General features: G+C 47.1%; 1 protein-coding gene across 1 annotated transcript in view; it reads right to left on the reverse strand.

Moving 5' to 3' along the window:
• Positions 1–11,326: 11,326 nt before the first annotated feature.
• tbc1d16 (TBC1 domain family, member 16) overlaps positions 11,327–27,420 on the reverse strand; it is a 33,875-nt gene continuing 17,781 nt past the window's right edge. Inside the window, exons 6-12 of the mRNA XM_061225031.1 lie at positions 23,623–23,787; positions 22,383–22,531; positions 17,534–17,668; positions 16,445–16,631; positions 14,737–14,916; positions 12,074–12,220; positions 11,327–11,649 (exon numbers count right to left, since the gene is read on the reverse strand). Of these exons, the coding sequence (XP_061081015.1) occupies positions 11,380–11,649; positions 12,074–12,220; positions 14,737–14,916; positions 16,445–16,631; positions 17,534–17,668; positions 22,383–22,531; positions 23,623–23,787 (1,233 nt within the window). The 3' untranslated portion in view covers positions 11,327–11,379. The remainder of the gene's footprint in view (positions 11,650–12,073; positions 12,221–14,736; positions 14,917–16,444; positions 16,632–17,533; positions 17,669–22,382; positions 22,532–23,622; positions 23,788–27,420) is intronic.

Genomic DNA, 27,420 nt, shown 5'->3' on the forward strand with positions numbered 1-27,420 from the left:
CTCCAGTGCACCAGGCCCATGTCTCTGGCCTGAGGCGTAGTACTGAGGAAGGGTTTGGCCTGAGGCGTAGTATTATCTGTAATGTTTCCTCCAGGTAGCATCTTTGTCTTTAAACGCCGTGAGAGAGGCCATTAGCCACACCCCGGGGAGTTTAGGGGGCTAACCGCGGAAACGAAGAGTGAACAGGTGTCCACACATTTTTGAGCTTGCAGAAAAGGGCGTTTTTGTTCAACATTGTTGGTTTGGGGCTGCTGAGTGGCTCATCTTGTTAGGGCACTGTTCTCATGTGGAGATGGGCCCCGTTCTTGCTTAGTTCCTGTGGCCAGGATCTCTGCAGGCTGATGCTCAGTCGGCTGTAGTGCCGCTCAAAAACGGGAGTTCTTCTGTTGGCCATGATGACAGCATTCCTCCAACTCGTGTCTGTGCGAGCCTGGCTTTGTGAATTGCGGTGAAGCTCGGAAGTGCAATTTGCGGGGAAGAAGCATTAAAAGTTGGCTAGTTGTTCCTCAGCGCTCCTTTTCCCATGATATAGAACAGTCTGTTATAATTACCTCTCTGGAGGAACTGGCCAAAACGCTCAAGTTTTATAGCCCTCAACATTTAATAGTCGGCCCTGTTCTCTAGGTGTGCGTTTTCTTTCTCTTGAAATTGATTTATCGTGGTTTTTAGAATGTCTTCTTTTTCTGTGTGTCTTCATAGTGATTATGTATGTATATGTGGGAGTACTCGATTGACTTAAAGAACGTAAAAGAAAAAAATACTGCGAAAAAACGGTACCTTCAGGTGTCCTGGAGCAAATTCTGCTTCTCGTCATTTCAGCGCTTACTGAAGGCCAGAATGAGCAAAAACCCATACAAACAAAGCTGTGTTACTAATATGGGATTCACCTGAATCATTCGTCTGACCTGCCAAAATATTCACTCTTTTATGTGTGGTGTGAACGTTAGCCAACAGTCTAAGGCAAACAAAGATGGCTGCAGATGAGGAAGACACAGAGAGAGCAAGTAAAGTGACTATCATTTGGTTCTTATAATTCACTGTGCCATTCATGACAGTGCTGGCTGGACTTGTATAATTCCCATCACATCACGACCGTTATCTGCATCATTAATATTGCGGAAGTCGAAGTGAAAATGACCAACCTGCTGTCTATTTTTATTTTTAAAAAGTGTTGGTGACAAACTAAATAGAATGTTCATTGAAACTTCAGTGCGAACATTTGCCTGATTGAACACACGTCTGCCAAGGCAGCACTGGGCATGAAAATGAGAGATTACAGGATCAACCTGCAGGTGAGGCTTAGATGTTATTCCCTGCCAGATACTCCACCCGAATAGCTATTGGATGTTATGGATGGATTACGTGTGTATGCTAGGCAAATGGGTAATTGTGTGATGTCATTTTAATATCTGGCACTTAGTATGGAAGGTTAAACTGCATTTACCCTGCCGTTCCCATGGTCATAAGTATGGAATTGGCTGCGTTGAAACATAAAATGTGTTTTTGCAGGCATTTTCTCTTATCCAAACAGCCTGTTTCGAACAAAACCTTAAAGAAATTTGAAATGCATTTAATTATAATTCAGCTGGCTTGAAAAGTGTGCATAAATAACCAATGCAGTCAAAAGGTCTGTTCCTAGCGGAATAACATGCCCATTTGCTGTGTAAGAACATTGGGCCTCATCCAAGAACCATGTGTTAAGACTCTTCCTGGGATTAAGAAAATCCATCATTTCATCAACAGAATACAAAAACCCGCAATAGTTGGCGCTGTTTTTATTCCACATAAATTAAAAGAGATGATTTCCGTTAGATCCCATTTACGAGGCATCTCGAGGACTTTTACATCCCATCCTTTTTATCCTTTTAACACAAAACAGGAATACACCACAAATCAGCGAGGTGTACTTCTAACTGTTATACAGTGAGTGGTGTGTGATTTTCAGAAGAACAAAAGTAACAAACTAACTAACCAAGCATTAATCCAGTTTAAGTTTTTATGAATGAACTGAATGCTATGTGGTTATGGGTTATTAGTGTTGATTGACAGGGGGAGACTCTGATTGACAGGCCAGAGACAGTCATGTGACCTCTCTCCACAGGGTGCCAGTTCTCCCATATCCCAGCTTTTTATGAAAGGGGAAAATTCCATTCCTCTTTTCTTTCTCCCTCTTTCTCTCCCATTACTTCACTCACTTTCTGTGCCTTACTGCCTCTCTCTTCTGTCTCTTCTTCCCTCCTGCCCCTGCAGTGGATCAGGTGGCAGGTGGTACGTGTGGGAGCCCCAGGCTTCAGCCTCGACCTGGGGGAGGTGCCCTGCCGGGGTGTTGTGCCACAGGTTGTGTGTTTAATTGCTACAGTGTTTGAGCCCAGCTTGCTGGCGGCGTATGTTGGAAATATGCTATTAACTCCAGCGATGGAAGCAGGCAGCCGTGGGTAGAGAAGTCGGGCCGTACCATCTCTCCATGCCAGGGGGTGGCCTGCGGTCTCGCCCTTATCTGTACACCAGTGGCACGTTCCTGCCACACACAGAGCGAGCAGCCAGTACTCCACTGTTCCCAAGAGGCCTAATGTTTTTCTCTGTAAACGCATGTGTGTGTGTGTGTGTGTGTGTGTGTGTGTTTGTGTCCGTGTGTGCACACTGGTAAATCCCTAGCTAATGAATCTGCCTCATCCACTCATCCATTCACATCTGAAAGTGCATAGCATGGCTCTGTAAGACAAAACCGAGACACGCGGATTCCAGATCATTCCGAGCGGTTACGCACCTCAGTTGACTGTAGCAGCACTCCTCAGTTCTCCTAAAGCGGGATTATCCATCCTGTAGAATGTCTTACAGACCACACATAGACTGAGACATTGCTGAGGCTTATCGGTCTTAAATTGTGGTCTGAAAATAAGCCTCTCGCTGTGTGCAGGGCTTAAAGAGAATGAGACCCATAGTTTCTGCGATGCTTTTCCTCCATTCCCTCCCCAACATGGAAAATTCCCTTCTTTATTTAACAGTACTCAATCTTTGCCTTGGATTTGTGAAAATGCATACAGGCATGTGTCTGTTTGGGGGGGCGGGGGGGGTCTAATTATTTTGTGTGTTTGTTTAGGGTTTTATTGTTACTATGTATACTAAGCATGTAGACCTATACTTAAACGAACCATGCAATAATCCAATCATTTTGGTTATGATTATGAATGTTTAATGAAAGTAAAGTTCTATTTCTCTGTCACTTATTGCAAAACACAAACAGTATTATTGTTTAAAGATTCACAGCGTACCTGGATGAGTGGATTGTTCGGTGCCCTGGCTTCTGAGTGCAGGGCAAGGGTTAGGTGTAGTCATGACAACTAGCAGCAGTGTTTTTGCACTTTACGGAGAGTATGGCAGCCACGACTTTCTCTGCACATTGGGATTTTTTTCCTATTTTTCTGTGGCATTCACACTTATTCTTGAGGAGACAAAAATAGAATCAGTAATCCACAATATAGTGTAGTTATGGAACATTGCACTTGCAGCTTAGCACCCGGAGAACAGCTCTCTTGATTGGCTGAGAGGATGTAATGACTGAGAGCACCAAAACACAGGCAGGTGCTGCAGAACGTGGAGCAAATAGCACGTATGAATCTACCGTTTTTTTTCTCTCTGACATTGCTATTACACATATTAATTTAATAATCAGCTGTACTTGTATTTTTTGTGAGTTAAAATATAATTTGCACAAACAGCTGAAATATTATACGACAACACACAGAACAGCTTTGTGTGGTCCAACAGAAAACATCTGAAAAAAGAAAAAGGCATAGCCCATCTGATATATCACATTGTCTTTGATTTATTGTGTCATTTTCCAAAAACCATACTGAAATCTTACAGGTTAAAGTTGAAGCATGGAGTATAAAAAGCAGCTGTTTAAGATGCAACACTTTCAGTAACAGTGTTATGTATGCTTTATAGCATCTTGTAGGATGTGTGTGTACATATGACCATAACCATGATTCTGTTCAGCAGAATTAACTCTCCCAGACCCCATAGAACTGGCAGAGCCTGCAGAAACCTGTGTGTGACTGTGTTTAAATAGCAGAAACCTGTGTTTGTGTGTGTGAATGTGTTTGATTGGCAGAACCCTGTGTTTGTGTGTGTGTGACTATTTGAATAGCAGAACCCTGTGTTTGTGTGTGTGTGTGACTGTATTTGAATCAGAGACCCTGTGTTTGTTGTGTGTGACTGTGTTTGAATGGCAGAACCCTGTGTTTGTGTGTATGTGACTGTGTTTGAATCTGAGAACCCTGTGTGTGTGTGTGCCTGTGTTTAAATAGCAAAACCCTGTGTCACTCTCTGACTGATGAGCGCCGGCCTCTATTTGTCGGTGTTTTGTGTTTGTGTGTGTATGATAGGGCCCTGTGTTGGTGTGAGAGACTGGGTTTTTACATATGCTGTGCTTTCCAGTATCCAAGGCAACACATTTATTTGCAAAAAAAAAAAAAAAACTGTTCCCAGACATTCCTCCAACATTGTGGTAGCATTCTGTCAAATCCTGAAGTACACACACGCGTGATCACACTCACACGTGGTCTAATCCTGAAGTACACACACACGTGATCACACGCACACGTGGTCTAATCCTGAAGTACACACACGTGTGATCACACTCGCACATGGTCTCTGAACACTGAAATACTCTGCAGCACACACAAACAAGCATGCACACCCACCCACAAGCAAAATGGATCAATTCCCTCTTTTCATATAAAAGCACTTTCCCTTTGTTAAAAACACATCCGACCCCCGACCACTTGCAGAGCTGTTTGATAGTCCAAAAAAATAAAATAAAATAAAATAAAATAAAAAAGCACAGATACCCAGGGCATATCAACCCCCTCAGAGAACCCCAAACTCCCCCCTCCCCTATCTATTCCTGCTTACTGTTGTCCACCCTAACAACTTCATTCTCAATTTAACAGACGGCTCACCTATAGCCTGGTGGCTGAGGCGCTTGACTGGGACCTGGAAGATTGGTAGTTGAAGCACCAGTGTAGCCGCAATAAGATCACTGCAAGATCATGTTGGGAACCTTGAGCAGGGCCCTTAGCCCCATATTGCTCTAGGGGGGGATTGTCCCCTGATTAGTCACTTTGGATAAAAGTGTCAGTGTAAATAAGGAGTGTAACCACCCGACCCCACGGGACAGGTCCGGGAATGGGACAGCCTCATTCCCAGACCCAGTCATCCCGTTTCCCAACGCCCCACTTCCACCCCGAGGGGGGCGGAGAAGAGCCACGCGTGTTCACATGAGGGGCCCTCAGTGCTGGGGTTCAGCTCGGTCAGAGGAGAGAGCTGTGGTTCAGTACACATCTCTCAGGAACACACACACACACACGCACACAGACAGACAGACACTCACGCTCGCACACACCTGTTAAGCGTTACTAACTGTCACCACCACACGGATCAGATCCCAGCCTGTGAAGATGAGAAACGACACACACACACACACACACACCCTGTGAAGATGAGAAACGACACACACACACACACACACCCTGTGAAGATGAGAAACGACACACACACACACACACCCTGTGAAGATGAGAAACCACACACACACACACACACACACACACACACCCTGAGAGGATGAGAAACCACATACACACACACACAAACACACACACATATCAGGCTCTTCGGGTGTACCTCTGCTGTTTTTCTTTTTAGAGAAATGATTCTGAAAGAGAGAATTATGGTTTGTTTGGGAGAGGAGGTATTGTAGGTGAGGGTAAATAAAGAATGTGAAACACGTAGCAGGCAGGGAAGGGATGAAAGCTTTCTCTCTCACTCTGTACCCCCCCCTCCTCTTGAGGTCCCTGTTCCCTGCAACAGCAGGAGTTTCATTAACCCCTCCGACCATTCCACCCGCCTCATTACCAGCCACTCACGCTGAGGGGGCGTGGCCTACCTCATTACCAGCCACTCACGCTGAGGGGGCGTGGCCTACCTCAGTACCAGCCACTCACGCCGAGGGGGCGTGGCCTGCCTCATTACCACCACTCACGCTGAGGGGGCGTGGCCTACCTCATTACCAGCCACTCACACTGTGGGGGCGTGGCCTACCTCAGTACCAGCCACTCACACTGAGGGGGCGTGGCCTGCCTCATTACCACCACTCACGCTGAGGGGGCGTGGTCTGGCTCATTACCACCACTCACGCTGAGGGGGCGTGGTCTGGCTCATTACCACCACTCACACTGAGGGGGCGTGGCCTGCCTCATTACCAGCCACTCACACTGAGGGGGCGTGGCCTGGCCTGCCTCATTACCAGCCACTCATGCTTAGGGGGTGTGGCCTGGTCTGCCTCATTACCACCACTCACGTTGAGGGGGTGTGGTCTGGCTCATTACCACCACTCACGCTGAGGGGGTGTGGTCTGGCTCATTACCACCACTCATACTTAGGGGGTGTGGTCTGGCTCATTACCACCACTCATGCTGAGGGGGTGTGGCCTGGTCTGACTCATTACCACCACTCACGCTTAGGGGGTGTGGCCTGGTCTGGCTCATTACCACCACTCACGCTGAGGGGGTGTGTCCTGATTCTTCAATCAGAGCAACACATATGGATACTTTCCCCCTTTATAATGTTACATTGCTACCCGGAAATGAGCTGGCGAGATACAATGAGGTAACGTTAGCTGGATTCTACCAGTCTGTCAGCATGCTCTCCCTAGCTAGCTGGTGAAAGAGTCTCACTGTGAGTTTCATATGAGTTTCACGTGAAGTCATTGTGGTAGGCGTATTGAGAGCCCAAAGTCTTAAACTAAATAAAAAATGTATTTGCTATATAATGCAATTTTGAGGAGTGTAAAACATTGCATTTAGCGATGTGCTAGTTTTTGAAGCACGTCTATGGGATTCCCCATTATATTACGTAACGTAATGCAAACATACTAAATGCAAGTCATAGTTTTTCAACAAGACTAAATACAAACACAAAAAAATAGAAACACGCTGGTCAACACACTGTCTAGGCCTCCAGCAGCACTCCCATTCACCATGGGGAACACACTTCTGCGCACATATACACACACACACACACACACACACACACACACACTCTCTCTCTCTCTCAGTTTGAACTGCACAGTGCATCTACTCTAGCGTCACCTAAACCATATTTTCTAAGCAGGTTAAGCCTGTCCCCTCCGTCTATGACACAGGCCTTACAGTTAGACCACAGGGTGATCTTATCATCCACGCAGTTACCATAGCAGTCCCATAATCCCCCTCTGCCAGCTAGCGGCACCGAGCCGATGGCAGGGAGAGAGGCAAGGCCCCGTGTATCAGCACGCCTGTGTGTCAGCGCGTTTAGCACACACACTGTTCGCTCTTCTTCACTTCTCACTGCAGCGTCTTCCACGTCTGTTTCATGGCCTATCCCCTTTCCAGCTCCCCTTTTGAATCTGACAATCAAGAGAGATCAAATCTCTCTCGCCGTCTCAATTTATTCTATTCAATATGCATTATTACTGCAGCAAATACTGCCAGAACATGATATACAATACTGTGCAAAAGTCTCTAAAAATAATGAAGTTTCTAAATATTGGGAAATTGACTATTAAGAGCAGTAAACCTAACTAAATCCTTCACCTTTAAAACTGCATTAATTATCTTAGGTATACTGTCCTGCAGTTTTATAAGAATGTTTGGAAGTCTGAAATCTGCTATTTTCTGCTGACACACTACTGCAGAAAGCAAAAAAAATTAACATCTAAGACCAAATTTATATAAAGGAAGTCTAGGGGGCCCTGCGATGGACTGGCGACCTGTCCAGGGTGTATTACTGCCTTTTGCCCAATGTATGCTGGGATAGGCTCCAGCCCCCCTGCGACCCTGTTCAGGATAAGCGGGTTCAGATAATGGATGGATGGAAGTCTAGAGGACTTTTGCACAGTACTGTATGAAAAACAAAATAATTTGAAATATAAGGAAAAAGAAACACAGAAAGCATTTAGTTATTAACTGTAATTATAATACTTGCACATAACACATTGTACAGTGGTTATGCTCTTTCTGGGTGGTTGCTCACAGTCCTTCAGATTGTGACAGTTCCTTCAACTGTCAGGGAAGGAAATGTGTTCATATAAATTTAGTTTATATAAATTTAGTATTTGCTGAAATATTTCTCAGAAAATTTCTCACAGTCTAGGAGGAAGTGCATCAATGTTTCCATCTCTCTATCACTCACAGTTTCTCAGACAGACACACATACACACACTCACACACACACGCACACACACACACACACACACACACACAGTGATAACCAATGTTTCCACCTCTCTATCACTCACAGTTTCTCTCAGACAGACACACATACACACACACACACACACACACACACACACACAGTGATAACCAGTTTTCACCTATCACTCACGGTTTCTCAGAGACAGGCAGACAGACACACACACACACACACACACAGTGATAACCAATATTTCATAACTTCCTTTTCCTCTCCATACAGTCTGTTTATCAGTTAAAAAGCCAACACACACCCTGTTTGATAAAAAATGCCTACATTTTAGCGTAGAATGGGTGATATCTTGATGATTTCACAATTGTTTGTTGACGAACATGCTCACATCTGCCAATCAAGCCATCACCAAATGTATATAACGGTTAGATTTTGATATCTGTGGTCTCATCAGCAGCAGATAATCTCACGGAGCTCTGAAAAGTAATTTTATGCACGTCCTCCCAAAATGCACTACACTCACGAGTATTCATTTTCTCCATGGCAACATACCAGATCAGAGCTGAGCGCACGGTGAAATCCACCTCTCCGATTGGCTGCTGACAATAGACCCAAATACACACGCGATACGCGCACAGTCGCACGCCAGCTCACAGAAGATCAACACATGTACATTCAGAAGCATGCACACATGCACGCAGTGGTCTTGTGCGGGGGGACTACCCCCCGAGGTGGTCTGCCGTTTTTAGGCTCCTGGAGGGCTCCTGTTTCCCAGCTAAACCCAGCTAGCCCCGGCTAACCCCGGCTAGCCCCGGCTAACCCCCTAATCTCTGTCAGTTTCAGACAGAGTGGCTGTTACATGACACTAGTTGTTTTGAAAGATTGCACATCAAGAGAGCGAGGCGTTGAGTTGCTAATGTTACATTCTGACAGCAAATTTGGGAAAGATCCCCCCCACCCACCATGTTAGAGTGGCACTTAGCGCACCGCAGAGAGGACTGTCCTCGTACTCGTCCCGCTCGAGTGTAGGTGGAAAGACTACAGATTTAATCCTTAACGCCCTCATTTGCTTTTCTTCTCCTACCATAACATTGAATGAAGTTTCCACTAGGGCCGTATCTTCGCCCGGCAGGTGTAGTGAGGGGGTGGATTTGGCAGCTACCATTCGCTCAAATTACCATTCCCATCCCCAACACGACCGTCAAATATATCGCACAGAAAAGGCAAAGAAAAAAACGTCTCAAATACTGTCGAGTTCGGTTCACCCAAGGTTCACCTGACAGCCTTTGCTTTTGCTTAAATGTGTAAGCTAACGCGCTAATGCTAGTGCGAGAGGAGGGGTGCGTCCCAGTACTAAAATATATCCTCCTTTCTTCCACTCATCTCCCCCCTCCCATACTTGCAGTGTCAGCAGATAGGATGTGACTGCAGGAAAGAAAATTTTCTTTTGTATTGGGACACCCCCTAGGAGTGTGTGTAACGTGGTCAGTAAGGGTGCTAACACTGTGACTGGCAGTCCTCTGCTGTGTCTGAACAGAAGGTGACTGCTGCAGCGTTTTCACTAACAGGAGAAGTTTCAGCAAGCCGCTCAGACCTTCGCCAGCGAGACACGGGTTCCATAAATCGCCTGAGAAACTCCACTGAGTTTCACCAGCACTAAATGGGTTTGATATTGCCCAGACCCCAATAAAATTCACCTTATTGCCTCGTTATTGCAGGTTTTCCAGTTGCCGCCCCGCTTGTGACTCCTGAAGCAAACGGTCCTTTTCAACCGCTCTTCTTAAAAGCAATCACGGTGTTGCTGCAGGCATCGATCTCAGCGGTCTGCCAGCCCCAGGTCCCGCCCGCTTCTGTTCACACCTTAAAAATCAGCCACACCCAGCGGTTCTTCAGTCTGAATGTGGTGAGTCAGCAGCGTTAACTGACAGCTGCTTTCATCGACAAATAATAGATGGATTGATAAAAGGGTAAAGTAAGGGTGTGCTGCGTTTAGATTTGGATCAGAACTCAGAAGCGGGTGGGAAAATGGCAGTTTTTTTTATCCTAATGTAGTTACGAGGAAACTGGCATCTGTGTTGTTTTTACTTGCTTTCGCTCAGAATAAATGTGCAGAGAGATTTGTTTGATGAACAGATACTGAACCTGCAGACCCCTCATGCTGAGCGACCCCTGAACACCGCTTAGCACCCTGCGGCTTTCCGGGGCCCAGGGTCACAGCGCCCCGACATATCTGATCCTCTCTCTCCTCTCCGGAACATTCTGTCCTCTTTACAGAGGTGTAAAAGTGTCCCTGTCTCTCACCCCTTGCAAGGCAGAAAATACAAACATTTCCAGGATGAGAATGAGAGCTCGCAGCGTCTCAGATGGCTGCTGTCTACGGGATGACTGCTGGATGGAGACGGCGAGGCCAGGAAGCTACCCCGCTCCATTCCGACAGAGGCCGTTTCTCACGTAAACAGATTCCCCTCCTTCCCTTCAAGATCCTTCTCTCCTTCAGCAAACAAGCCGCACCTATGGCTCTCGTGGTGTTTTCATGCAGTTTATAGGATTCGGGAGAGCTCCAGAAATGGAGTTGTGTCTGTATGTATATACTGTACACAAGGCTTTACCGCAAGGATAAGTCTGGTAAAAACAAACAAAAAAACCAAACAAAAAAAAGGACCCACGCGTACAAAAGGCCGTCTGATAAGATCGAGACGAGTTTCAGCCAATCAGGTTGCAGAAACAAGTTTATACGTGTATGTAAGGGGGGTATATTGTTATACATGTTGTTGAGATGCACCGTCCAGCGTCCAAAGTCATACCCAGACTTACCCATCCGGCAACAGCTCAGAGGTCTGCCCTCTTTTAAAAATAAGATGAATATACTGTGTGGCCCAGTGTCTCCCGGGGCTAGCTAATGCTAGCGTCCTCCTCCCTGGAGCCAGTACAGGGGCGAGTGCGGCCCCCTGCTCATCAGCGGTTTCAGTTTTAGAAAAGGAACACAAAGAGAAGGTACCCTTCCCACCCCCTGCACCCCCTGGTAGAGTGTTGATTGTAAAATGGCGGGGGGGCGGGGGGGGGGCAGCAGCGGGTGTTTTCCTCATTATTACTTTAGTTTTTTTTGCACCCTTTCTCCTGGTCAGCCCACACTCAGGACTGCTTTCTGAAGTTGAAGATGTCCCTGGTCTTGGAGCCCCTCTTGCCCTCGGCGGGGAGGGCCGGGAGCGGGGAGGGTGGAGGCGGCAGGGGGGTAACGGTGCCTCCATAGGGGCAGCTCTGGGAGTCGGGGTGCTCGCCGGAACATTCCACGGCCGGAATGTAGCGGCTGTCCCACATGCCCGGGCCGCACAGCTTGCAGAGGTCGTGTAGGCTGCAGGGGATTCTGGGTAGGAGGCGGAACTGGTACAGCAGGCTGCGGGCCTGGGGGAAGGGGGGGGGGGGGGAGCAGAAGCAAGAAAATAAGGGTGCAGACACATTTGAGAAAAAACACAGACAAATGACAGGATCCCAAAAGTATCCCAATAAAATATTTATTTTTCCATCTTGGTAAACAAACATGAGCCCTGCTGTAGGCATGATGATAACTCATGTGGGATTGCGCTCCCAGGAGAGGCTACTCCTACCAAGGGGCTTCATTAAGGCTCCACAATGCCAGGAGGACAGGCCTGGATGTGCTGAAGGGCCTGATCTGGTCATCATGCACCTTCACCAACCTCCCTAGATGACTGACTGTGGTATTACCTCATGCAGGACCAGTTGATCATGCATACTTCCCTAGAGAAGCACATCATCTAGTTTGCATCTAGACTAACACAGTGGCCGCTGTGGCCGGTTGTGGCATTACCTTGCGCAGCACCAGTTCTCCGTTCATGTGCATGGACAGATTGCTGAAGTGCAGGAGCATCTGGTCGGTGGCCAGCTGTTGCTCGGTAACATCTTCCCCGTACAGCACGATGATGGCCACGCACAGGAAGAGGTGGAAGTAGTCCGTCTGTCGGGCGGGGAGTGGGGGAGGAGGGGGATGAGGGGTTAGGTTGTGGCTGTGTTTTGTGATGAAATCTATCAGTAAAAGAGTGCACCTGCCAGTAAGTGCATGCATGTGGTAGTGCGTGTATGGTTACCTAATGTGTGTGTTTGCATAGCTCAACGGTGTGGTTACTTAGCAGTAACAGCCTGCATTTCCACCTGCGTGTATCTGTCTGTCTATGTACACGTATGTGTGTTGACAAAAGTGTGTTTACCCAGCCCTGTGTATTTAAACTTTGAGTTTGCGTTCGCATGGCTGCGGTTTGCATTTAATCCTGACAGTGTGTCTGCTGCAGGAACATGCACACATAGACCTCGAGAGGGGATCTCAAGCCCCTGCCCTTCTGCCCTCTCACTCAACGAGTGCCCTTTTGTACGCCGGTGTTTATAATTCGTATTTTATATATGCACAGGAGCTTTAGTGCCATGCATAAGCGCTCTTTGGTGACCCCTCAGTTGCAGTAACAGTGCTGCCATTTTGTCTTGATCGACCAACAACAGTTGCCCACATTGTTACGGATGCGCACTGCTGTACTGATACTGTGAATTTACTACTACGTACCATGTCATTACAAAACTATCTCCATTGAAACAACACTTACAAGGCTCAAAATAGAATAAGCTGTATTACAGTAGTCGGATTTGCCAATTTTAGATTAGGTTAACTTATTCTACACTAACCCACAAGCAAGCTAGTCTAGCTAATTATGGTTAGCGATAATTAATGTCAATAGCCCTTTTGTCAAGCAAGACAGCTTACAAATACGCAATGTTTGAAGCATGTAGCTAAGTTTGGTGATTGTTGTAAGTGTGCCCTTCCTTTATGTCATGGACGGTAGTCAATTTGTTTAGAATCATGTTTTAAATTAATGGTTGTGGCACGTTGCTAACTTAAAAAATGTAGCCTGTTTAGCATGCCATTGGTTACTCAGAACATAAAAAGGGAAGTAAGATTCGGCATTACCGATATTATGGGTCAAAGCTGACAGTAAGGTGACAGTAACGCAAATGACCACACATTACAACAGTGGTATGCAGAAGAGCATCTCTGAACACACAACGCATCAATCTTTAAAGTGGATAGGGTACAGCAGCAGAAGACTTAATTATTAGACTTAATTATTAGACTTAAGTCTAATAAGTCAAATAAATACCTGATAAAGTGGTCACTGAGTGTATATTGGATGTTGAAATCATCCCTCCATTGTGACCCTGTTGTGCTTTTAGTGAGTGTGTGTGTTGTGACCCTGTTGTGCTGTTAGTGTGTGTGTGTTGTTACCCTGTTGTGCTGTTAGTGTGTGTTTTTTTGTTTTGTTTTTACCCTGTTTTGCTATTAAGAGTGTGTGTGGCTCAATGCTCTGGCTCGCTGTGTTATCAGTCACTGTAGGGGAACCGCTTCCAAGGTCAGGTGCCTCTTGCTCAGAGGGAATGCTGGGATATTAGGGTCAGAAGGAGGTCAGTGGTTGCTACAGAAACCGGTGCGTGTATACCCGGCTCTGATAAAGCACTGAGCACACAGGCTTTCTCATGGGTCACTAGTCTATTTACAGTATCACCTATGAGATATGCTGGGTTATTAGAACCACAGGCATTAAGTGTTCTTTACCACCTGACCTGAGTGATGTGTAGATAATGCTGGCTAAGGCAATGTTGTGTGCCTGCTGGGTCACATGAGAGAACTACTGGCTCTGTGATCATGAATTAGGAATGGGAAAGCCCAAAGGTACAACAGTTTGTGTGACTGTGTATGTGTACACAGTGTGTGTGTGTGTGTGTGTCTGAGTATATGTAATGTAATAATGTAATAATAATAATAATGTAATAATGTAATGTAATGAGTATGTGTACATTGTGTGTATAGTGTGTGTATTGCATGTTTGTGTACAGTGTATGCTGTGCATGTGTGTATACTGTGAGTATGTGTAGTGTGTGTGTGTGTGTGTGTGTATGCTGTGTATATGTGTGAGTATGTATAGTGTGTTTGTGTAGTTGTGTGTATAGTGTGTGAGTATGTATAGTGTGTGTGTGAGTGTGTGTGTCTGTGTGTATACTGTGAGTGAGTATGTGTAGTGTGTGTGTGTAATTGTGTGTATAGTGAGCGAGTATGTGTAGTGTGTGTGTGTAAACTGTGAGTGAGTATGTGTAGTGTGTGTGTGTGTGTATACCTTGAGTGAGTATGTGTAGTGTGTGTGTGTATACTGTGAGCGAGTATGTGTAGTGTGTGTGTGTGTGTGTGTGTGTGTGTGTATACTGTGAGTGAGTATGTGTAGTGTGTGTGTGTGTGTGTGTGTGTGTATACTGTGAGCGAGTATGTGTAGTGTGTGTGTGTGTGTGTGTGTGTGTGTATACTGTGAGCGAGTATGTGTAGTGTGTGTGTGTGTGTGTGTGTGTGTGTGTATACTGTGAGCGAGTATGTGTAGTGTGTGTGTATACCGTGAGTGAGTATGTGTAGTGCGTGTGTGTGTGTGTGTGTGTGTGTACCTGGTAGTGGGCCCAGCAGGCCTCCCACATGCGCAGGGCCTCGGTGTCGGGGAACTCCCTCTTGAAGCAGAGCAGGACCCAGCGGTGGCAGAAGAGCAGCTGCAGCCCGTCCTCCCCCAGCTGGGTCAGGTGCTGGTGGAACCTGGGCAGCATGAGCCGCAGGAGCTCCCGCAAGTACATCTACACACACACACACACACATACACACTGTCATCAGCTTTACACACACACACACACACACACTGTCATCAGCTTTACACACACACACACACACACACACACACACACTGTCATCAGCTTTACACACACACACACACACACACACACACTGTCATCAGCTTTACACACACACACACACACACACACACTGTCATCAGCTTTACACACACACACACACACACACACACACTGTCATCAGCTTTACACACACACACACACACACACACACACACTGTCATCAGCTTTACACACACACACACACACACACACTGTCATCAGCTTTACACACACACACACACACACACACACTGTCATCAGCTTTACACACACACACACACACACACACACACACACACACTGTCATCAGCTTTACACACACACACACACACTGTCATCAGCTTTACACACACACACACACACACACACACACACACTGTCATCAGCTTTACACACACACACACACACACACACTGTCATCAGCTTTACACACACACACACACACACACACTGTCATCAGCTTTACACACACGCACACACACACACACACACACTGTCATCAGCTTTACACACACACACACACACACACACACTGTCATCAGCTTTACACACACACACACACACACTGCCATCAGCTTTACACACACACACACACACACACACACTGTCATCAGCTTTACACACACGCACACACACACTGTCATCAGCTTTACACACACACACACACACACACACACTGTCATCAGCTTTACACACACACACACACACACACACGCACTGTCATCAGCTTTACACACACACACACACTGTCATCAGCTTTACACATATACACACACACACACACACACACGCACACACACACTGTCATCAGCTTTACACACACACACACACACACACACACACACACACACACACGCACTGTCATCAGCTTTACACACACACACACACACACACACTGTCATCAGCTTTACACACACACACACACACACACTGTCATCAGCTTTACACATATACACACACACACACACACACACACAGACACACACACTTCCATCAGCTTTACACACACACACACACACACACTGTCATCTGCTTACACACACACACACACACACACACTGTCATCAGCTTTACACATATACACACACACACACACACACACTGCCATCAGCTTTACACACACACACACACACACTGCCATCAGCTTTACACACACACACACACACACACACTGCCATCAGCTTTACACCCACACACACACTACCATCAGCTTTACACACACACACACACACACACACACACTGTCATCAGCTTTACACACACACACACACACACACACACACACACTGCCATCAGCTTTACATACACACACACACACACGCACACTACCACCAGCTTTACACACACACACTACCATCAACTTTACACACACACACACACTACCATCAGCTTTTGTATGTGGGTGTGTGTATGTGTGTGCGTTTGTGTTCACCAGCTGCCTCTCCATGTCCTCGTCTCGGGGGGAGCTGATAAAGATGGTGTTCTCCATCAGCCCCACGAAGCACCAGAAGGTGTCGCTTTCGTCCTGCACCTCTGTCAGCAGCGGGGCCACCAGGTCCGACATCCCCTGGCAGTACCCCATATCGGGGTTAAACACCGCGTAGTTCAGCAGGATCCGCCTGCACAACCAGAGACCGGCCAGTCACAACATTTATACACTTACACCACTTCCATGCGTCTCCTGGCCCAAGGCTAGCAGTAATCCTGAGCTAGCTTCCATCACACTAGCTTTCAATAGCCCAGGGCTAACTAACTAGCGGATTAGCATAGCCTCCTAATCCGTTTTGAGAGGTCTCCCCTCAACATCAGTGTTAGCCTCGCCCCCTAGCGGGGCAGCGGTAACCCCACACTATGGCCAGTGTCATTCCACACAGGACGCAGGTGTGATACAAAACTTAGCCTGGGGGCCTAACAGCTCCATTAGCCCGAGGGGATGAATCTGCTAGAATGTTTTTTAGCACCAGGGTTACGGAACGTCTGAAATTAGCCCCATCAGCAAGCCATCCACAGTTTGGCCATAAACAGAATGACTGCACGTGCAGTGCATTTAAACATCATGGTGTGTGTAACTGTAGTGCGCTAATGTCTCACCTAGTGGACAGTCTGTGTATACCTGACACTGTGTTTATCTGTATAGTAGATACTGGACGATGCTCTGTAGAGTCTTTCTCTGGTGGTGTGTGTGTACCTGATGTAGAGTGTGTACCTTTAGTCTGAATAACAAGTCTGCACAATGCTATTAGAGCTTCTTATAATGCATTATTTTTAGTTTGAGTTTGAACTACAGTATATTTAACATTTTTTAACACAATGAAACTTGAATTCTTTTAAGCGGTAAAAGCAGGACATCCTGCCATATCTGTGTTGAGTATAAATTAAAGCACAAAATAAAGTCTGTGCATTTAAATGAAAAAAATGTAAAATATAAGAAAACATAAAGCATACTGTGGAAATGGGCCCACGTCACCGAGCGAGGGAGAGCGTGTGCGTGCGTGTGAGCATGCGTGCGTGAAGCTCAGACCTCATTATCTCCACGTTGGGGTTGTTCTCCCCCCTGAAGAAGTGGTTGCTGCGGTCCGTCCTCACCACGTCCTTATCCACGGTGAACTGGATCTTTCTCCAGAACTCGCTGTGCTCCTCTGGACTCATGGACAGCCTGAGGACAGGACAGGACACGGAGGGGCGATGGGCGGTGAACGGACGGCCTCGAAACATGACATCCACAGCGTTTTAGAACACAAAGCTCACCAAAAAAGCCTGGGGCATGGCGCTGGGTCAGAGGAACGTACCGCGTTAGGACCGGAAAGGAAATGCACACACACCCGCTTCATGCTCCAAAAAAACCCCCCAAATGATAGTATTTATTTTGCCATGAGAACAATTAACGTTTCGAGCAGATCGGTCTTCATCCGAACCATGACTTCCCATATGGGCTCTGAAGAACAGGGAGATCCCAGGTCCGCTGATCTCAGATCAGTTCTCCCCTGTCCAAATCCAGTGTCTCCCATAGACTGCGGAAGAAATATGGACCCAGTGCATGTTACGTCACCCGCTAGACTATTCATGGCCTTGTGATAAGTGTTTTGAAACTGCAGAAGTCAAGTTTACAGGCACTGACCGCCATGTTGTACAATTGAGAGCAAGTAGGGCGACTGAGTGCTGCTCCTCCACTGCATGTAAGAGAGTGACTCGTCAGTGACGGAAACTATCCCCGATTCATCCACAAAGCATTACTGTATTGCCCTAATAACACAATAAGTTATCGGGAGACATTAGCCGAAGAAAAAAAAAAAAACACTGACTGCGATTACAAAATAATATTGACCATTGACATACATTGAAAGGGTGGCTGAAACACCGATACTATAGCCAACCACAGTGGCGCTAGTGAGCAGCATCTCTGGATAAGACCAGGAAATGAAGCCTGGTTTTGGCTGCTTGGTGTATCCATTATGGGCTAAAAGGCTAAACTGATTCCAGATCAGTACTACTGCTTTGGCTTTATGAGCATCTTTTCTGAACTGACAAACAGAAACTGTGGGAAATGCTGTATGGTTGGAGTATTGTACATTTATAGAACACAGTATGTTTGTAGTATGATATGGTTAGAGTACTGTACATTAATACAGTACTGTAGGTTTAAAGCAAATGGTAAATGGTTGGCATTTATATAGCGCCTTTATCCAAAGCGCTGTACAACTGATGCTTCTCATTCACCCATTCATACACACACTGACACACCGAAGGCGATTGGCTGCCATGCAAGGCGCCGACCAGCTCGTCAGGAGCAATTGGGGGGGTTAGGTGTCTTGCTCAGGGACACTTTGACACAGCCCGGGTGGGGGATCGAACCGGCAACCCTCTGACTGCCAGATGACTGCCTGAGCCATGTCGCCAAAGTATGGTATGTTAGAGTACTGTACATTCATTTGGTAATGTATGTTTAAAGTATGGTACAGTTATAGTACTGTACATTAATCGAGTACTGCACATTTAGAGTATGGTACAGTTAGAGTACTGTACATTAATACGGTACTGTAGGTTTAAAGTATGGTACGTTTAGAGTACTGTACATTACTATGGTACTGTAGGTTTAAAGTATGGTATGGTTAGAATACTGTACATAAATACAGTACTGTAGGTTTAAAGTATGGAATGGTTAGAGTACTGTACATTAATCGAGTACTGCACATTTAAAGTATGGTACAGTTAGAATACTGTACATTAATACGGTACTGAATGAATGAGTTTAGGGAATTTTATAAGGATAATTACCTACTATTTACAAAGTAAGGGGCATCCTTGAACTGAACTGTACATCCTTGAACTGTACAAATCCTGCACTCTCCATCTGAATCTCAGAAATACTTTGCTTTTACTTTAACGAATGCAGAAGTAAATACTTTCAATCCCCCCCCCCCAGAACATATTTGCACATTAAATAAAAAAATATGTTATGATCGTGGTTTAGCGGGGGGGGGAGGGGACATGAAAAATGTATTTAAATAAACTTGAGTGTAAGATGGCCGGTCGGGCTGAGGTGTGTGGTGTGAAGCCAGGGGGGGCCTGAGGTGGCCTGGGGGAGTTCAGACCCCTCCCCGGCGGGGGAGGCGCACAGCTGGTCTCCGGTCGCGCCAGGACTGCGGGGAGGGCCCGAGGAGCCCCGTTTGTTTTGCTGAGCGCCGCCGAGAACAACATCGCAGCCTGATGCAACCCCACGCAACCGCGCAGTTACTGTGACCGTGACGTCCGTCTCCAGGCGCCTGTGCTTTTGCCTGCCGCCCCGGCCCCGGGGACCCAGCCTGGCAAACAGGGCCTGCCCCTCGCCTCCCGCCACCAGGAACCCAGCCCCGCTCACCGCCATTACCACACAAACGACCCGGCTCACAGCTCAGTCAAACCCCCTCACCTCCTTCACGTTCTGTCCCTCTCTACTCCTCCCCCCTATTCTTCTCTCTCTGTCTGGGGGACCACCGGTTGCATACCTCACCCATTTTCATTTACCTTCACCTTTTCAAGGAGCCAGCGAGAAAATAATAAACCAGAAAAAGAATAAATTTTTACTTGGGACCGCACAGCCATTTTGTGGAGGGGCAATATTCTGAGAAACATCCGGTTAGATCAGTATATCTGATGCTCAGTGGTACTGCGATAACGCATGTGCTGCTGCAGAACAAACACGAGTATTGCAGTATTAAATTCTACAGCCATTATTAATAATCACTAAATGTTTGTTATAAAGCTTGAGAGTACATGTTACATTTATATTTTTGTCATTTGGCAGACGCTTTTAATCCAAAGCGATTTACAAGTGCATATGGTTTGTGAGTGGTTGCTTGCAAAAATTTGGTTTTAAAGTTAAAAGTATGTTTCAACACATTAAATGTTCAAAGCTCCTTGAGCGATCCCTTGTTGTTTGGGTTTTTCATATAATACTTTAAAATACAAAACTTTTCTATACACACATCTAAAGGAAAAGGGCATAGCTGCAAACATGCACACAAAAATATTATGGAAAAAACTGGCTCATGAGTACTGTCCTCTGTCTCCAACTGCCTGAAAGCTTGACACAAACTGCCATAGTTCACCACAGAACTTTCCGTTCAACAGAGAGCGCTGCATGATGCCTTTGATGCCTTTCAGATGAAAATGGTGTGACACAATTCGCTCTCATGGGCTCGTACCCCAGGGAACAACCCCCCACCCACCACCCACCACCCGCTACAAAACAAATCTTTATATATTTGCAATGCCACCACTTGCTGAGTGGTTCTAGGTGAGGAAGACCTGCATGTGAAAATCACAGGGCATATCGGCATTCTGTGAAGATCACAGACACTCTTGGTAAGGCTATCATTGGCCCCATCCTCTGTGCCCCAAAGCGAACACAGTATATGGATTGAAGTACTGGCCGAAATCCAGAAGAGAACTGTAACAGAACAGGGTACGCTGTAGTCTCTCAGGACCCAGCGCAAGCCCACCACAGTCTCCTCATCTAGCCTCTCCAACATCATGTGCGCATAGGGTGACATAAACAAAGGGTGATATTCAATGTCTGGCTAAACTGGTAAAAAAGAGTACCGGGATAAAGACAATTAGAGTAGGAATTGGGCAACTGTAAGAGGCTGACACACAGGAGGGAGGCATATGATGAGTATGTCAACCCTTTTTTTGTGTTCTTTGCTTTATTCAGACAGGTGGAAAGCAGAGTGAGGAAAAGATGCCTTGGTTGGGATCGGACAACCCCCCCCAACCCCCCGGGTATGGCTTGAGTATGAGCTACACATCTCGCCATATGTGAGGTATTTAAAAAAAGAACCAGGCCAAAACCCTCTAACACGCGTCCTTCCACGCTCAGGCTCAGTTGAGAGTCATTAAGCGCTGTGTGCTCGTAGCAGCTCCCGGACAGCAGATCGCTCAGCGAGATGCTGATGCGGGTTATTTTCACCAGGCAGCCCACACGCATTCCTGAACCAAACAATGCAGACTGAGGGAAAGGGCCCAGCAGTGGACAAATAGCTGCTTTATGAAAAACGCTAAACTGAGAACTGAAAGGCAAGTACAAAGTCGCTAATAAAGGCAACGCGGAGAGTAATGATCTAACCCGTCGTAAAATACCCTGCAGGAACAAAATGAATGGAAATCTGCCAAAAGCTAATTACCCAGAAGGTTAAAAAAACAAGATTTTTCAATATTATAGTAAAAAAAAATACTAACAGGAATGTCAGGATAGTGTTTTATAATAAAGCATCGCAGACACACTCAGCAATTACTGTCCTACTGAAAAGCTCACTTATACACTGCAAAAAACAAAAATATTAAGTCAATCTCAGCAAGTATTTTAGTCTTATATTGAAATTGTATTTCTGGTACTTTCTTTCCAAATAGGACAAAATAATTGCCAATGAGGTGAGAGAGCTTCACTCATTTCATCCATCTGCAGCAGATAAACACAAAACACTGAGGGAAACAGAATAAACATAATGACAGATAAGGCTGTCGGTCTCGATGGCACTCCGCCAAGGATTCTTTAAGAGCTTAGCGAGATTGTATAAAAACTATTCGCAAAAAAAAACTGGAGACCAGTCAGAACACAGGAGACGTTGAGCAGTAGCAACAATATCTATGTATCTGGGATACAAGACTCTTTGTCTAAAAGTGTCTGCTAAACAACTAAATTGTAAATTACCACTGTAACATAATGGTTGATACTGATCCAAGAGATTTCAGGCCAGTCATTTTAATCGCCTACAATATTCTAGAATGTATAATTATGGGAAAGTCACTAATACCTGGTCCAAAATTGCCTTTGGGATAGTAAACATCAGGAAATTTCAAGCTCAGTAAATGTGGAGCGTGAGGCTCCGTACCTCCTGTGTTGGACCTCCTGGTACTCCCCGCGTTTTTGGAGTCTCCAGGCCTCCCGCTCCTCCGATGTGGAGTCACAGCTGTAGTACTGCAGCAGGAACGGCCACACCTCCCCGCGAATCGCCGGGTCGATCCCCCCGAAGAAGATTGCCTGGGAGGAGCAGATAGGCCTTCAGCATGAGTGTGTGTGTGCGTGTGTGTGTGTGCGAGAGAGAGAGAGAGAAAGAGAGTCCATGAATCCACTATTGTCTATGATTAACTGTGAACTCAAATGTGAAGAATTCAAAAGTGTGTATCTCTAAGAGAGAACTGAGTAAGTGCACAGTGCACATACGTATATGACACCATATGCGTCAGTGGGGAAAGGTTCTCACCCTGCAGTATATGCTATATACACCTGTATGTAGGTGGGGTTAGGGTTAGGCCATATATACCTGTACACAGGTGAGGTTAGGGTTAGGCTGTATATACTTATATGCAGGTGGGGTGGCCTGTAGCGTAGTGGTTAAGGTAAATGACTGGGATCCGCAAGGTTGGTGGTTCGATCCCCGGTCTAGCCACAATAAGATCCGCACAGCTTAGGGGATCACAGTTAGGGTTAGGGAGTCAGGGTTAGCGGTAGGGGGTCAGGGTTAGGGGGATCACAGTTAGGGTTAGGGAGTCAGGGTTAGCGGTAGGGGGTCAGGGTTAGGGGGATCACAGTTAGGGTTAGGGAGTCAGGGTTAGGGGTTAGGGGTTGGGGGTCAGGGTTAGGGGATCACAGTTATGGTTAGGGAGTCAGGGTTAGGGGGATCACAGTTAGGGTTAGGGAGTCAGGGGTAGCGGTAGGGGGTCAGGGTTAGGGATTCAGGGTTAGCGGTAGGGAGTCAGGGGTAGGGGGATCACAGTTAGAGTCAGGGAGTCAGGGTTAGGGGGATCACAGTTATTAGGGTTAGGGAGTCAGGGTTAGGGAGTCAGGGTTCGGGGGATCACAGTTATTAGGGTTAGGGAGTCAGGGTTAGTGGTAGGGGGTCAGGGTTAGGGGGATCACAGTTAGGGTTAGGGAGTCAGTGTTAGGGGTAGGGGGTCAGGGTTAGGGGGATCACAGTTAGGGTTAGGGAGTCAGGGTTTTCTCCCACCTTGAGCAGTTTGTACTCCTCCTCCACCTGGCCGCTCTGGTTGAGGTGTCGGAGCCAGGGTTAGGGTTAGGGTTAGGGTTAGGGGGATCACAGTTAGGGGTAGGGAGTCAGGGTTTTCTCCCACCTTGCGCAGTTTGTACTCCTCCTCCACCTGGCCGCTCTGGTTGAGGTGTCGGAGCCAGGTGGCCACGTCCAGGCGGCGGTACAGGCGCTCCTCGGGGTGCGTCTCCGCCGACGGCAGCGTGGGCCGCCGGATCGAGAACTGCATGCAGGACCTCTCCTCCGAAACCTGGGACGGGAGAGGAGACGCCATGGAACGAGGGAATGGGGAGAAGATAGCGGGAGAAGGGGAAGAGAGGATGAGAGAAGATGGAGAGAAAGTGTGAGTAAGAATGAGAAGGAAGAGTGCGTGAGGGAGAGAGAAGGGGAAGAGGGCAGGAGAGAGAGGGACAGAAGCATTACATTACATCACATCATACTGTAGGTCACTGGACAGCAACAACATAATATGACCGGTCGGATAAGGTAAAATTCACATAAGGCATCAGTCATCTACAGCCATGAACATCATATCTAGGTCACGTGGTAAATGTAGGCTAAGTATAATAAAATATATGCAAAGTGGAGATCAGTGTCGGACCAGTGTTGTGGAACGGGGGATCAGTAAGGGGTAATATAGAGGTACAGTGAGATCAGTGTAGGACCAGTGTTGTGGTAGGGGGATCAGTCAGGGGTAATATGGAGGTACAGTGAGATCAGTGTAGGACCAGTGTTGTGTTAGGGGGATCAGTCAGGGGTAATATGGAGGTACAGTGAGATCAGTGTAGGACCAGTGTTGTGGTAGGGGGATCAGTAAGGGGTAATATGGAGGAACAGTGAGATCAGTGTAGGACCAGTGTTGTGGTAGGGGGATCAGTCAGGGGTAATATGGAGGTACAGTGAGATCAGTTTAGGACCAGTGTTGTGGCACGGGGGATCAGTCAGGGGTAATATGGAGGTACAGTGAGATCAGTGTAGGACCAGTGTTGTGGCACGGGGGATCAGTCAGGGGTAATATGGAGGTACAGTGAGATCAGTGTAGGACCAGTGTTGTGGTGGGGGGATCAGTAAGGAGTAATATGGAGGTACAGTGAGATCAGAGTAGGACCAGTGTTGTGGCACGGGGGATCAGTCAGGGGTAATATGGAGGTACAGTGAGATCAGTGTAGGACCAGTGTTGTGGCACGGGGGATCAGTCAGGGGTAATATGGAGGTACAGTGAGATCAGTGTAGGACCAGTGTTGTGGCACGGGGGATCAGTCAGGGGTAATATGGAGGTACAGTGAGATCAGTGTAGGACCAGTGTTGTGGTAGGGGGATCAGTAAGGAGTAATATGGAGGTACAGTGAGATCAGTGTAGGACCAGTGTTGTGGTGGGGGGATCAGTAAGGAGTAATATGGAGGTACAGTGAGATCGGTGTAGGACCAGTGTTGTGGTAGGGGGATCAGTAAGGGGTAATATGGAGGAACAGTGAGATCAGTGTAGGACCAGTGTTGTGGTAGGGGGATCAGTAAGGGGTAATATGGAGGTACAGTGAGATCGGTGTAGGACCAGTGTTGCGGTGGGGGGATCAGTAAGGAGTAATATGGAGGTACAGTGAGATCAGTGTAGGACCAGTGTTGTGGTGGGGGGATCAGTAAGGAGTAATATGGAGGTACAGTGAGATCAGTGTAGGACCAGTGTTGTGGTGGGGGGATCAGTAAGGAGTAATATGGAGGTACAGTGAGATCGGTGTAGGACCAGTGTTGTGGTAGGGGGATCAGTAAGGGGTAATATGGAGGAACAGTGAGATCAGTGTAGGACCAGTGTTGTGGTAGGGGGATCAGTAAGGGGTAATATGGAGGTACAGTGAGATCGGTGTAGGACCAGTGTTGCGGTGGGGGGATCAGTAAGGAGTAATATGGAGGTACAGTGAGATCAGTGTAGGACCAGTGTTGTGGTAGGGGGATCAGTCAGGGGTAATATGGAGGTAAAGTGAGATCAGTTTAGGACCAGTGTTGTGGCACGGGGGATCAGTCAGGGGTAATATGGAGGTACAGTGAGATCAGTGTAGGACCAGTGTTGTAGTAGGGGGATCAGTCAGGGGTAATATGGAGGTACAGTGAGATCAGTGTAGGACCAGTGTTGTGGCACGGGGGATCAGTCAGGGGTAATATGGAGGTACAGTGAGATCAGTGTAGGACCAGTGTTGTGGTAGGGGGATCAGTAAGGGGTAATATGGAGGTACAGTGAGATCAGTGTAGGACCAGTGTTGTGGTGGGGGGATCAGTAAGGAGTAATATGGAGGTACAGTGAGATCAGTGTAGGACCAGTGTTGTGGTAGGGGGATCAGTCAGGGGTAATATGGAGGTACAGTGAGATCAGTGTAGGACCAGTGTTGTGTTAGGGGGATCAGTCAGGGGTAATATGGAGGTACAGTGAGATCAGTGTAGGACCAGTGTTGTGGTAGGGGGATCAGTAAGGGGTAATATGGAGGAACAGTGAGATCAGTGTAGGACCAGTGTTGTGGTAGGGGGATCAGTCAGGGGTAATATGGAGGTACAGTGAGATCAGTTTAGGACCAGTGTTGTGGCACGGGGGATCAGTCAGGGGTAATATGGAGGTACAGTGAGATCAGTGTAGGACCAGTGTTGTGGCACGGGGGATCAGTCAGGGGTAATATGGAGGTACAGTGAGATCAGTGTAGGACCAGTGTTGTGGTGGGGGGATCAGTAAGGAGTAATATGGAGGTACAGTGAGATCAGAGTAGGACCAGTGTTGTGGCACGGGGGATCAGTCAGGGGTAATATGGAGGTACAGTGAGATCAGTGTAGGACCAGTGTTGTGGCACGGGGGATCAGTCAGGGGTAATATGGAGGTACAGTGAGATCAGTGTAGGACCAGTGTTGTGGCACGGGGGATCAGTCAGGGGTAATATGGAGGTACAGTGAGATCAGTGTAGGACCAGTGTTGTGGTAGGGGGATCAGTAAGGAGTAATATGGAGGTACAGTGAGATCAGTGTAGGACCAGTGTTGTGGTGGGGGGATCAGTAAGGAGTAATATGGAGGTACAGTGAGATCGGTGTAGGACCAGTGTTGTGGTAGGGGGATCAGTAAGGGGTAATATGGAGGAACAGTGAGATCAGTGTAGGACCAGTGTTGTGGTAGGGGGATCAGTAAGGGGTAATATGGAGGTACAGTGAGATCGGTGTAGGACCAGTGTTGCGGTGGGGGGATCAGTAAGGAGTAATATGGAGGTACAGTGAGATCAGTGTAGGACCAGTGTTGTGGTGGGGGGATCAGTAAGGAGTAATATGGAGGTACAGTGAGATCAGTGTAGGACCAGTGTTGTGGTGGGGGGATCAGTAAGGAGTAATATGGAGGTACAGTGAGATCGGTGTAGGACCAGTGTTGTGGTAGGGGGATCAGTAAGGGGTAATATGGAGGAACAGTGAGATCAGTGTAGGACCAGTGTTGTGGTAGGGGGATCAGTAAGGGGTAATATGGAGGTACAGTGAGATCGGTGTAGGACCAGTGTTGCGGTGGGGGGATCAGTAAGGAGTAATATGGAGGTACAGTGAGATCAGTGTAGGACCAGTGTTGTGGTAGGGGGATCAGTCAGGGGTAATATGGAGGTAAAGTGAGATCAGTTTAGGACCAGTGTTGTGGCACGGGGGATCAGTCAGGGGTAATATGGAGGTACAGTGAGATCAGTGTAGGACCAGTGTTGCGGTGGGGGGATCAGTAAGGAGTAATATGGAGGTACAGTGAGATCAGTGTAGGACCAGTGTTGTGGCACGAGGGATCAGTAAGGAGTAATATGGAGGTACAGTGAGATCAGAGTAGGACCAGTGTTGTGGCACGGGGGATCAGTCAGGGGTAATATGGAGGTACAGTGAGATC

This window comes from Conger conger, chromosome 16 (genome assembly GCF_963514075.1).
Source record: "Conger conger chromosome 16, fConCon1.1, whole genome shotgun sequence".
Taxonomy (NCBI): domain Eukaryota; kingdom Metazoa; phylum Chordata; class Actinopteri; order Anguilliformes; family Congridae; genus Conger; species Conger conger.